Source organism: Lissotriton vulgaris, chromosome 5 (assembly GCF_964263255.1).
Source record: "Lissotriton vulgaris chromosome 5, aLisVul1.2, whole genome shotgun sequence".
In the NCBI taxonomy this organism is placed as follows: Eukaryota; Metazoa; Chordata; class Amphibia; order Caudata; family Salamandridae; genus Lissotriton; species Lissotriton vulgaris.
In genome coordinates, this window is record NC_141693.1 from 426225785 (window position 1) to 426238627 (window position 12843).

The window sequence follows — 12843 nt, forward strand, 5'->3', positions numbered from 1 at the left end:
TCAGGCAACACGCCACCCGATCACTTGTGGGGGCTCGCTGGGCAACCCTATCAGCTCCCCACCTGTAGTGCCTGCTTAGGCAGGGGTCCGGTGCCTTCCGCTCACTTGTATGGCCCGCAGGAGTCGTCTTCCTTCAGAGGGTGAGCTTCAGTCAGGCGCTCCCCTCTCCAGCTCCGGCAGCCATTTTGTGGCTTCAAAACTCGGACTGCACCGAGCGCAGTGAAAAGTGCTCCCGCGCCGCCTGTGGGTCTCTGCGCCTCTTTTCACCCTTTCCTGTAAGGGCACAGGGCCACCAGGGTTGCGTTCCGGGGTTGGAGACCCGGAACCGAGTGCAGGATAAATGCGGGAGAAGGGCGGCCGTGGAGGAGCTCTGGAGTCCGTTGCCGCCTACATCGGCATCCAAGCCACGCATGTCCTGATAGTAAAATACTGCCAATTTTGTTTCACAATTGCAAGGCTATCTGCTCCCATAGGCCAGAATGGCCAGTTTGCTTATAACATCTTATAAACATAACTGACCCAGGTAACAAGATGGGAAAATAAAGTTTAATATGTCTGAACTTAGAATGTTAAAGTGCATCTTTTAGTGTTGGGTGATTTTTACATTCTGTGTTTGAAAATACCACTTTTAGAAAGAAGGTGTTTTCTTGCCTAACCATCCAGTGTGCCTCTGCTTGTGTATTGCATATCTGGCTTGTAATTGACAGGGGCTGGGAGAGGGAAGCGACTCCGGCAGTCTGATGAGTCAGGGCTGGGCTGAATGGGCCTGGGTTGAATTTAGAGAAGGGGAAGGAGATTTCCTTTTTCCTGCCTGGGCCAGGTCTGCTTTTAACAATGCTGTCTCCACCTTCTGCCAGGAAGCTGTACCAGAGAGGACAGAACTGATTTTGGCTGGGTACAGACCCTCTCCCCCTTCAGAGAACAAAGAATTTGTGTGTATAAAAAGGTGGACTCAGAACCAAAGAACTTTAGATCACTTCTGGGAATCAAGAGGAACCTTCGCCAAGGAGAAGAGCCGGAGAAGCTGAGGAGGAATACTACCCCTGTGCTGTTTGCTGTCTGGGGTTGGCCTGCAGTGGCGGCTTGCCGCCAAGGAAAGGAGAAGAAAGACTTGCTGTTTGCAAAGAGGTGCCTGCTGCTGTTTAGGACCCCTTGTCGCTGTGAGCTGGAAAATCGACGCACGAGGAAGAAGCGTGTCTCATCCGCACCTATTCCCGATGCATCGCCGAACCACGGGGAAGAAGCGTGCCGCATCTGCACTGGGTTTCGACGCCTCGTCAAGCAACCAGGAAGAATCGTGCCACATCCACACCGGATCCCATTCCCGACACATCGCCGAGAAAACCGTTGCAGCACCTGCCGTGCGGCTGCAAAAGATCACGCATCGTACCGGACCATCGCATCGCATTGAATCGCCATTTTGTCGCATTGGATCGTCGCCATTCATCGAGGTGCCGTCTTGTCACATCATAACAGGAACAAAGTAAGGAACAGACTGATTCCCTCCTCTCTGGTAAAGAACAGATGCATCGCCTGCGCTGCAGTAAGGAGCAGACGCTTTACCGCCCCCAAAGCAAGGGACTGACATATCACCTTCCCTGCGACCCTTTTGTTTGTTTTGCGTGACGCATCTAAGGTACTTTGTGGGAAAAGTGTTGCATTTACAACTTGCGTTGAACTGAACTAATTCTACCATTTAAGAGCCTTATTTTTGATACTGTATTGTGGATCTTTGCCGTTTAGTCTTGTTTAGATAAAGAATACTTATTTTTCTCAACTGGCGTGGTGTCCATTTGTAGTGTCTTCACTGTACTACTGTATGTGTTCACAAATGCTTTACACACTGCCTATGAGATAAGCCTGTCTGCTCGTGCCAAGCTACCAAAGGGATGAGCCGGGGTTATTTTAGGAGTGTATTCCCCTTATCCTGACTAGAAGCAAGGATTCCTATTTGGACAAAGGTGCAAACCATTGCCAACTATAGACCCCCATATCTAACATCTGGTATAAGGGTGTGCTGCAGGCTAGTACAAAGGTGCAATAACAGAGCTGTGTTTGGTAATCTTGATATTGCAGAGTACTGCAATGTGCTACACGTAGGCTTGTGGTGCACGAGAAGTGCGTAGATTGAGCTGGTGGTTACTGGGAAGGTCCACTGACACTCATTTTTGGGGACAGGACCCAGACTTTGACCCAAAGCAAGATAGAGAAAAACATAAAACAGGGAAGTTAGGAGAGAGAGATCGACCGAAACTTGTTATTAAGAAAGAAATCAGGGATGGGAAAGACCTGGAGAAGTGAGATAAAGGCGCAAGGAGTGTCTAATACTGGCTGAAAGGCATGAAGTTGAATTAAGACTACATTTTCTTGGTATTTGGCACCCCGACATTTGACAGTGCTATCTACTGGCTTCTGATTAAAGCTTTGGCACTGGCACTTATAATTTTACAAATTCTGCCCCACATTTACTAAGGGCTTGTGTCGAGTCACGCAAAGGTGATGCAAGCTCTTAAGTCCAATATACTATGCCACACAGAGCCACTTTGTGTGGCTCTGCCAGATGTAGTAAATCTGGAGTAACATAATGCTCTGCAAGTTCTTGCCTTGCATTACTTTATGCTGGGAAGGTGTTCCATGGGTGGAGCGTCAGTGTTTCCACACATCCCCCCATGGATTTACTAACGCTAGAAAACCTGAGAATGCATCAAAGTACTTCTCCTTTCAGGTGAGGCGTAACGGGGAGAAACATGTCTATTTCTCCTTAGTTGTTGTCCTCGTTCTAAGAGGAAAAAGGCTCAGAGGATTGTTTTTGTGCAGGAAGGTGCACAAAAACAATTTTGGCTGTAACGCAGATATCCTTGCACCATAGTGCAAGGGTGCCTACTTTGGCGCTAGGCAACACTCAGTGCGCCAGCCCAGGGAAAAAGGAGGGATGTGTCATATCTTAGTAGATATGGCACATTCATGCCCTCTCCATTTGGTGCAGCAAGTTGTGTTGCGCCAAATAATAGTAAATCTGCCCTTAAGCACTTTGCAGAAGTGTCGGTGTATATCGGTTCCAGTACTGGAGTAGCTGTGGCAGCTGGAGATAGGGATTGACATGCACTCGAGCAGCATGAGGAGGTGCAGGTTATATCAGAGGTGCATTGTCAGATCACTGTGCGGCCACAGTATTTAAAGGAATGTATACAGTACAGGAGCAGAGTAAAGTACATTGCCGCTCAGCAGCTGCCTTGTCTGTTCTGAAGCTGATTACAAGCAGGGGCGGCCGCCCTTAGGGACAGACTACTAATAGTGCACACATTTGAAAGCTTACAGCCTGCAGGTTTTCTAATTACCTGCGGGTTCCCCTTCACCCTAACTCAGCCCATGGTAAGGGCAGTTTTAACAGCATTATAGGCCCCGGGCAAAGCAGTGCACTGGGCCCTGCCTACACAACCACTCACAGGAATAAAAATGTTTAATGGAAAATGTGTGTTAAATTCTGGTCTGCATGGGGCCCCATGCTCGTGCGGCCCCAGTGTAACTGCCCAGTGTGCCCATGGGCCTGCCGCTATTCACTGCCCTAATGCTGCCCACTGCTAACTGCTCTCATATGGACTATGCGTGGACTTGCCGCTCATTCTAACCTTCCTCTGGCTTTCCACAGATGCACCGCTCTGGACAAGGGCCTGCTCCGCGAGCTGGGCATCACTCATATACTTAATGCTGCCGACGGCCGCTTCAACGTGAACACCGGCGCCAAGTTCTACTGCGAGATGGACATTGACTACTATGGCATCGAGGCGGATGATGACCCTGAGTTCAACCTCAGCGTTTACTTCAACTCTGCGGCCAGATTTATTAGAGCTGGGCTGAGATTTCCCAAAGGTATGGCTGCCAAAGGCTGTTTGTGGTTATGTGGCATTATTTTGTTGTTGTGTTGTGTTATGTTATGTTGTGCTGCATTGTGGCGTTGCTGTGTTGGTGTCTTGTTATTATTGTATTATGGTATTTTTAATTTCCCTGGCTTTAAGATCCAACTGGAGCACCCAGGCACTTATGTTAGTGTTATTTGTTGACAGTCTTTTGCTTTACTCCAAGGGACAGGTGTTAATATGCTTCAGAAACTTGCATTTGTCTTTCGTCCAAGTTCTAGACACGGCTTAATCTGTGCAGGTGTTTTCTGGGGTCCCCTTTTGTTTTATCAGATTAAGAAAGGCAGAAAAGGAGGGTAAAAATAGTCAAACATTGACAAAAGGACAACACAGGGATGAAGAAGAACCAATGAAGGTGAGATAGAGACTGGATGTGTTGGGTGGTGGAAAGAAGTGGTATGATGTGGAATCAAAACTAGGCAGCCATGGGGGTGTAAGGAGAATGAACCTAGATATAAGTCCTCCAGAAATTCCTAATCTCTTAGACGATTCTCAGGGTTCAACCTGTAATCCTTGTTAATTCTGCATGACAGGGAGTTAACAGGACCCCTAGTGTTGTTAACTTCGAGGAAGCAAAACTGACACCCACTAGACCAAGCCACTTGTAATGAGGTCCTGAACCAGCAAATAAAACATTTTAGCAATAAAGGCTGAGCAGACTAAATCAAACAAACACCAACCACTGCCTTTTGATGCAGACACTAGATGCTTTTGCCCTCATGGGTACTGCAATATCCCAGGTCTTGAACAGAAAAACAATTGGATGAAATGAACGTAAAACTTATTTTTCGCACTTACGTTCGTTCAAATACAAAACAAACATAGGCTATGAATGAGCACACTGCTTTCTGCCACTCTCAGTGATTTTAATTTGCATGCTCTAGAAACATATCTCCTCTCCTCATTTCACACATCCAGGAAACGCTCAGTTGGACCCTGTGAACACTCAAAGGTCACTAGGTTCTAACTGTGACATTTTGAGTCATTTATCACTGGTGTCCAGGACCCACCATATTATTGGATCCACAAATGTATTACCAAGTACACACCTCTTTAGCACTTTACTCTGAGGGTAATGAGGCCTAGCAGTCCAAGGCTTACTCGGGAATGAGGTGTGTGTTAGAATTTCAGAAATCTGAAAAGCACACAATAACATAATGTTTCATATGACCAAGCAGTGGCGTCATTCTAAACAAGCATTTGCAATGCATTAGGACTCACATTTACACAAGTTTAAGCTATTAGCATTGTAAATGACAATTCCTTTTATTTATGTTTTGGTTTTTAAAACATAACTAAAAGGCATTGTCAATTACAATGCCAATAGCTTAAACTTTCGCAAATGCGAGACTTATTGCATTCCAAATGCTTGAAGGCATCGCTGAGTTGCCCCTTTCTGTCGCTCATGGCTCCTGAAGAGCTTCCCGTTTGCTACAAGTTAAATAAACAAACCGGTGATCACAACTGCGCACAAGAGGCCATTCTGCCCCCCTGCAGTAAGAGAACTCATTAAAGAAAATAGTGCTTACAGTCTAAAGAAAAGGTACCAGTAACAACCGAAGTAAAAGGACCAGTCCTCATGGGATCTATGACATAATATCGACAGACAGAATATCTACATACAAAAATATCGACATCAAAAATATCGGAGTTATATCTTCATAAAGGTAAGTACAAAAATATCGGAAAAAAAATCGTAGTACAAAAATATCGAAATTAAAAATATTGTTTTTTTAAATGTATTAATAATAATGTAAAAATAATTTTAAAATACATATAATTTTACAAATATTAAATACAAACATTAAAACATATTTAAAAAAACATAACTAATACATATACATTTAAAATAAATTAAAAAGTCTACATATAAATTAATATATATACTTACTCCACATATTGCACCAGTAGGAAAAGCGTTGGATAGCGTAGGGGTAAAAATTACTATTCGCACTCCAGAGGGTTCAACAGTAGGGAAAGAGTTGGATAGCGTAGGGGTTTAAATTACTATTCCCACTCCAGAGGGTGCAACAGTAGGGAAAGCGTTGGATAGCGTAGGGGTTAAATTACTATTCCCACTCCAGAGGGTGCAACAGTAGGGAAAGCGTTGGATGGCGTAGGGGTAAAAATTACTATTCCCACTCCAGAGGGTGCAACAGTAGGGAAAATGTTGGATAGCGTAGGGGTAAAAATTACTATTCCCACTCCAGAGGGTGCAACAGTAGAGAAAGCGTTGGATAGCGTAGGGGTAAAAATTACTATTCCCACTCCAGAGGGTGCAACAGTAGGGAAAGTGTTGGATAGCGTAGGGGTAAAAATTTCTATTCCCACTCCAGAGAGTACAAGAGTGGGGAAAGCGTTGGATAGCGTAGGGGTAAAAATTACTATTCCCACTCCTGAGGGTGCAACAGTAGGGAAAGCGTTGAATATGTTAGGGGTAAAAATTACTATTCCCACTCCAGAGAGTGCAACAGTGGGGAAAGCGTTGGATAGCGTAGGGGTAAAAATTACTATTCCCACTCCAGAGGGTGCAACAGTAGGGAAAGCGTTGGATAGCGTAGGGGTAAAAATTACTATTCCCACTCCAGAGGGTGCAACAGTAGGGAAAGCGTTGGATAGCGTAGGGGTAAAAATTACTATTCCCACTCCAGAGGGTGCAACAGTAGGGAACGCGTTGGATAGCGTAGGGGTAAAAATTACTATTCCCACTCCAGAGGGTGCAACAGTAGGGAACGCGTTGGATAGCGTAGGGGTAAAAATTTCTATTCCCACTCCAGAGAGTGCAACAGTAGGGAAAGCGTTGGATAGCGTAGGGGTAAAAATTACTATTCCCACTCCAGAGGGTGCTACAGTAGGGAAAGCGTTGGATATGGTAGGGGTAAAAATTACTATTCCTACTCCGGAGAGTGCAACAGTAGGGAAAGCGTTGGATAGCGTAGTGGTTTAAATTACTATTCCCACTCCAGAGGGTGCAACAGTAGGGAAAGCGTTGGATAGCTTAGGCTAAAAAATTACTATTCCCACTCCAGAGGGTGCAGAAGTAGGGAAAGCGTTGGATAGCATAGGGGTAAAAATTACTATTCCCACTCCAGAGGGTGCAACAGTAGGGAAAGCATTGGATAGAATGGGGGTAAAAATTACTTCACACACTACTCCCCCTTTAACACACAACACAGTACACATACAAAAAAACACAAATAATATAAATATCAATTAATCAATTAAAAACAATTAATATTGTTAAATTGATGTAATTATAAATGAACTCATTAACACATATTAATTACCAATTCATTAACAATAAATACCAATAAATAAATACAATCTCTTTAATTAATTACATTTACATATATCACACCCTATTCCCCTCTAAGCACACAACCCACTACACATAAATAAATCACATCATTTAATCACTTAATAATTATTAATTACCAATTAATTATTAATTAACAATAACAAGAAATTAAATTTATTAGCACATTAAATCTAATTATTTATATAAATAATTATTATTATTTAATTACCAATTAATTATTAATTAACAATAACAACAAATTCAATATATTAGCATATTAACTCTAATTTAATTAACTAATTAATATTATTTAATTACTAATTTATTATTAATTAACAATAACAAAAAATTAAATATATTAGCACATAAACTCTAATTAATTTAATTAACTAATTAATATTAATTAATTACCAATTAATTATTAATTAACAATAACAATTTTTTTATATATTAGCACATTAACTCTAATTAATGTAATTAACTAATTAATATTAATTAATCACCAATTAATTATTATTAACAATAACAAAAAATTAAATATATTAGCACATTAACTCTAATTAATTTATTTAACTAATCAATATTAATTAATTACCAATTAATTATTAATTAAAAATATTTTTAAAATATATTAATTAATTATTATTAAATTACTTCCCACCCTATTCCCCTATAAACCCACAACCCGCTCTGATACTAAAACGCAAAATGTAAACAAAATTACTAATTTTCAAACATACATTAACCCCTTCCATGCTGATGACGAACCCCAGCCGTCATGCACTACGGTGCTCGTGTGCTGATGCCGGCTGGGGTTCATCACGCCCCGCCCCTGTTCGTGCTGTTTACAGCGCACCAGGGGAATCGGGCCGCATGGAAAGGGTTAAAAAACATATTTAACAAACATATAAACAACACAATAAAATACATAACACTAAACAGAATTTCGATATTAGTAAATTTCGATATTAGTAACATACATACCATAAAAACGATATTCTGTCTGTCGATATTTTGGACATCGATATTCTATACCATCGAAATTAAAACATCGATATTATTGTATATCGATATTTTAATTTCGATATTTTGTCTCTCGACCGTCCTCATGGAAGGTTATAAATGAAGCACACACAAGCAGATGATGAACGGAGTGCTGAATCTTTTCAGACGCTCAGCCCCAGTCACAGATCTGGGTTGAATCCATCATTGTTCTTTCGCTCATTCTGCCACCCAAGTTCAGTCCTGGCCATATGCAAATCAGTCTTGACCCTGTGCCTCATGGGTATAGTCCAGCCGGAACTGCCAAGCCATGTCTTCCCTGGACCGGAAACAAGTATCCTGGGACCAGTTTCGGGGTAACCCCCCTCATAAGCCAAGCTAGCTTGAATCCAGTGGCAAAGTGAGCAAGGGACCCACGTCTGGACTTAGGGATGGGTTTAGAAAGGCTTGTTTTGGGGGATCAGAATATTAAAAGGGTATGAGATGACGCAAGAAAGGCTTGGGAAAGTCACAGTGGTGACAAAACGCGGGTTGGCTGTTTCTCATGTTCTTTGCAACAAGGACTGGACTACTATTCACATCATTGAAGAGACTTTATGATTGTGTTAAGAAGACTGATATGTTTTAGTCCTTTCAAATTTTTTGTATTAAGTCTGATACGTTGTCATTATGAAATAAATGAATGATTGTTTAGATGATTGTACTTCCTGCGTTTCCTGTGTTACGAGGAATCTCCCTTCTTCTTTCCACTTTGGGTTAGACTGACAGATTACTGTCATCAATTCAATCTGAAATGCTGTGAGTGCCAGGGTTTCTTTGTAAAAGACTTTAAAGTATTCACAACAAAATCATTGATTTTACTCGTATATATCAAACTGCTAATGAGCATTCGCAAAGCCAATAGGCCTTGCCACTATTCCTGTGTGCTGCTGAGCTATTTGATGTTAGGGTTTATAGTAATTCATTGGCACACATAGAAAATAAATGCCTCCTTTTTTTATTCCAGAACTCCATATAAATTACAATGACTTTGAGGAATGGTAGTATTAATGGGCACAACATTTAAACTTCCTATTTTATCACAGTATCTAAATTAAGTCACTGCATTATTTCATGTCTACCACATTTGTTTCAAATTCCTGTACATGTTGAACATATCTAGGCATGTAAATCATACGTTCCACATGGAAAAAACAAAGACAATTTTTTGAAGTTTGCAGAAACTTTTCATATTTTGCATGATGCGTGTTGTATGATTTACATAGCAATAATTTTCAGAGCTCAACTGGTGCACGGGCTCTAAGATGTCAACTGCCCTCTACACCCTCCACACCCTCCTGTGTTGTGTTCCATGACTTGCCCTGCCATTAGTTTATTTGATTTTCTTCTCCCCAACTGCCATGCACCACATACCATGTTGTGTAGCTTGATTCACCCCTGTTGTGTTACTTCTCCCGCCTCTCTACCCCCATTGTGGTGCTTGGTTTTATTGGGTGTGGGATATTCTTTACAGGTCTTGCCTACCAGACAGGTTTTATACAGAAGAGTCACTTCTGTACCATACCAAAAACGTACTTACTTAAATTGTGTGCTCTTAGCTAAAAGATAATAAAGTTGTTAAAGCCAGTAGCTCTAGCACTGCCAAAGACGCTTAATTGAAAAAATACCAGAGGAATTATAATTTGGTTACTAAGCCAGAGGGAAGAACCCGCCTAAAACCAAAGCCCCAGCAAGTAAGCAAGAAAGCAAGCTGAATACTAATGCAAGATAGCCTTTATGATTTATAGAATGAAATATAAGTATCAGAAAGAAAACGGGAGATAAGAGAGCTTAGGAGAAGAAGAGGGAAGGAGAATTAAATATTACTAGCAAACACCTCCCCTACCTGTGCCTTTCTTTCAGAGGGCTCTGGCTGGGGAAAATGGAACGCCTAGAAGACAAAAACAGGAAGAGAATATAAGATGATTTTTCTTTTCTTTTGGATACACAGACTGTAAATACCAGAACTTGGTAAATCTTAACTAAACCAATGAATATTGCTCCATCTTGCATATTAAATGGGAAACATCATTTACAACGCAGTCTTTACAACAACCAGCCTTTACAACGAGGTTGGTACCCCGATTGCGATGTTACCACGAGTTACTTTAGCACACTAGTCGTTACGATGACTTGCTGAAGGGGGCACCTTTTTGGATTGGTGTTCGATTTTTAACCACTTCCATGTGTCTTCCGACATCACAATGGGCGTGCGCGGAGGACTGCCGGGAGCCGTCCGATCTGCGCATGCGTCAGATTTGCCCGCAACACGGCGGGTGAAGGGGTTAAGTCCAACACCTTCCCTACTGTTGCATAGGCTAGAGTTGGAATAGTAACTTATACTATTCCAAAATCCAGTGCCCACTAAAGCAAGTCATTGTAACAGCTTGCATGCTAAAGTAACGTGTGGTAACCTCGCACTCAGAGTACTGACTGCGTGGTTAAGTCGTGCGGGGTAAATTCCTGTGGGGTTACAAATGATACAATAACTGCAGTCCGATAATAGCAAGAAATAAAAGACTGCACAATCTTTAACGTACTAAGGTTCCAGTTTTCTTTGGTGAAGACTTTATAAACAGACATGTTCGCAATGAAAGTTAAACCAATCCAGTCGCTCCTTAATAAAAAATCTGTATGATAGGGCCTCACACTGCTAATGTAAAACCCATTCGAATGGGGTTTGTCATGAAGTTCACAACACAAAACCTCTTCTTATTGCATTAGTCAGAGAGTTCGTAATGTAAGGCCCCTTGTGTGTGACTTTATTGCAGGGTTCACAGTGTAAACCCTCTTCCAATTGTACTTGACAATGTTCACAAGGTAAAACCTCATTTGCTACAGTGATCAAGAAAGGGTCTGTGTTAATAATGAATCAGTTATGAGAAATGGAACTATTTCATAGGTGGAATACCATAACTGCTGTCCAGTTCTGGTACACAGCTAAAGCTGTCTCAGGCAGTCCTAATACTGATATCTTCTTTACAAAGAGGTTGACGATCAGTGGTAGCTCTGTTTTTTTTTGTTCCCAAGGAATGATACCAATGCCTTGTTCTCCTTGTCTTTACAGGGAAGGTACTAGTTCACTGTGCAATGGGCATTAGTCGATCTGCAACTCTCGTCCTCTCTTTCTTGATGATCTGTGAGAAGCTATTTCTACTGGATGCCATACGAGCTGTAAGCGAACATAGGGACATCTGCCCAAACACCGGCTTTCTTCAGCAGCTCCGAGAGCTAGACAGTAAACTCTTCGGGGGGAGATAAACCATCATACTGCAGCTGGAGAAAGCTCATTCTTCCATTATGCCAGAAGATTGCATGCCCCGTAGGGTCAACCAGTTGACAAGTCTCTCCTAGTTGGTTTTGTGTATTCCTTGTACTCCGAGTAAGTGAAACAGGACTGAAGTGAAACACAGTAGGCCTGGTTTAGTACACCTATAACCTGAAACATTATAGAATCCTCGAGTAAGCCTCTTGTGTCCTGGTTGCTGCAAATTGTAACTGCCCTCTGAAATCCACCCTCTTCCACACTTCAGCCTCTGAAAAGTTTGTATGAGAGACCTTAAGTGTTTCCTATAGGTTCTGCTTACATTTCTTCAGTCATTGAGTACTTTGAAGGGCCACTTGTGGGGTGAGATTGGGAATCTTTGTTAGCAGCACATATCTTAAGTTTTAAACACAGGGGCTGAGGATTTTCAAGGTGGACTCCAACACATTCCATTCACTAGATTGACTTCGCTCAAGGCATGGTTCTAGTAAGCGAGCACAAAAAGGGGCTGTGAGCTAACCAGCATATAGCCTAGTGCAAGGGTCTCCAACCTTTTCTTTAGTGAGAACTACTTCTGATCAGTGAAAATCATTGTGAGCAGGGCCGGTCCTAGCCATGGGCGGTATGGGCAGCTGCCCAGGGCCTCAAGCTCAGGGGGGCCCAGCCGCCGGCCCCGCAGTCCAGACTCAACTGTGACTATATAAACGTTTGTCTGAACTGTATTCATGTTATATTTTCTACACAGATTAACTGCTTTCTATTTACTCCTGCTGATGATCTCGTTTTGTGTAGTAAAATTTAAATTATTATTCTGAACATGACATCCATTAAATAGCCCTAGTTTTGCTGAATGGCATGAATGAATATCTGACTGTCACAAATTCAGGATCATCGTCACTTCCAACTCAGGCTGTAACTCGCACTCTGCCTACCAGGATGGGGCCCCACACAATGGCAACACCCCACCAGTCCTTGTGTACCCCTGCCGATCAAAGTGAAAGAAATACGTCTCTTTACAATTGGGCTCATGGAAGGGTGCCCCCCTCCTGGAGCCTCTAAGGGATGGCGTGGAAAGGCCTTGGGGGTGGGAGACACCTCTCGGGCTGCCCATTCAGCGACTCCGCAGGGTGCCCATTGTCGGCACTTTAACCCATATAGGTTTATCTCGGCCCCCGAGCAATTCTCACACCTTCAGTCCGAAATGGGCTGTACAAGAGGTGTTTGGGGTGGCTTAGAGGAGGAGCTGGGGCCCAGTTGGAGTCTGCACAAAGCAGCTTCCCGAGATCAGAAGGTGTCACTTATGTAAATTTCAGGGGCCTCGC

General features: G+C 42.5%; 1 protein-coding gene across 1 annotated transcript in view; it reads left to right on the forward strand.

The window, feature by feature from the left end:
* The window catches only part of LOC147711012 (dual specificity protein phosphatase 13B-like), a 78725-nt gene extending 66612 nt beyond the window's left edge, over positions 1–12113 (forward strand). Inside the window, exons 5-6 of the mRNA XM_086920099.1 lie at positions 3650–3870; positions 11324–12113. Coding sequence (XP_086776225.1) covers positions 3650–3870; positions 11324–11517 — 415 coding nt within the window. The 3' untranslated portion in view covers positions 11518–12113. The remainder of the gene's footprint in view (positions 1–3649; positions 3871–11323) is intronic.
* Positions 12114–12843: the final 730 nt, after the last annotated feature.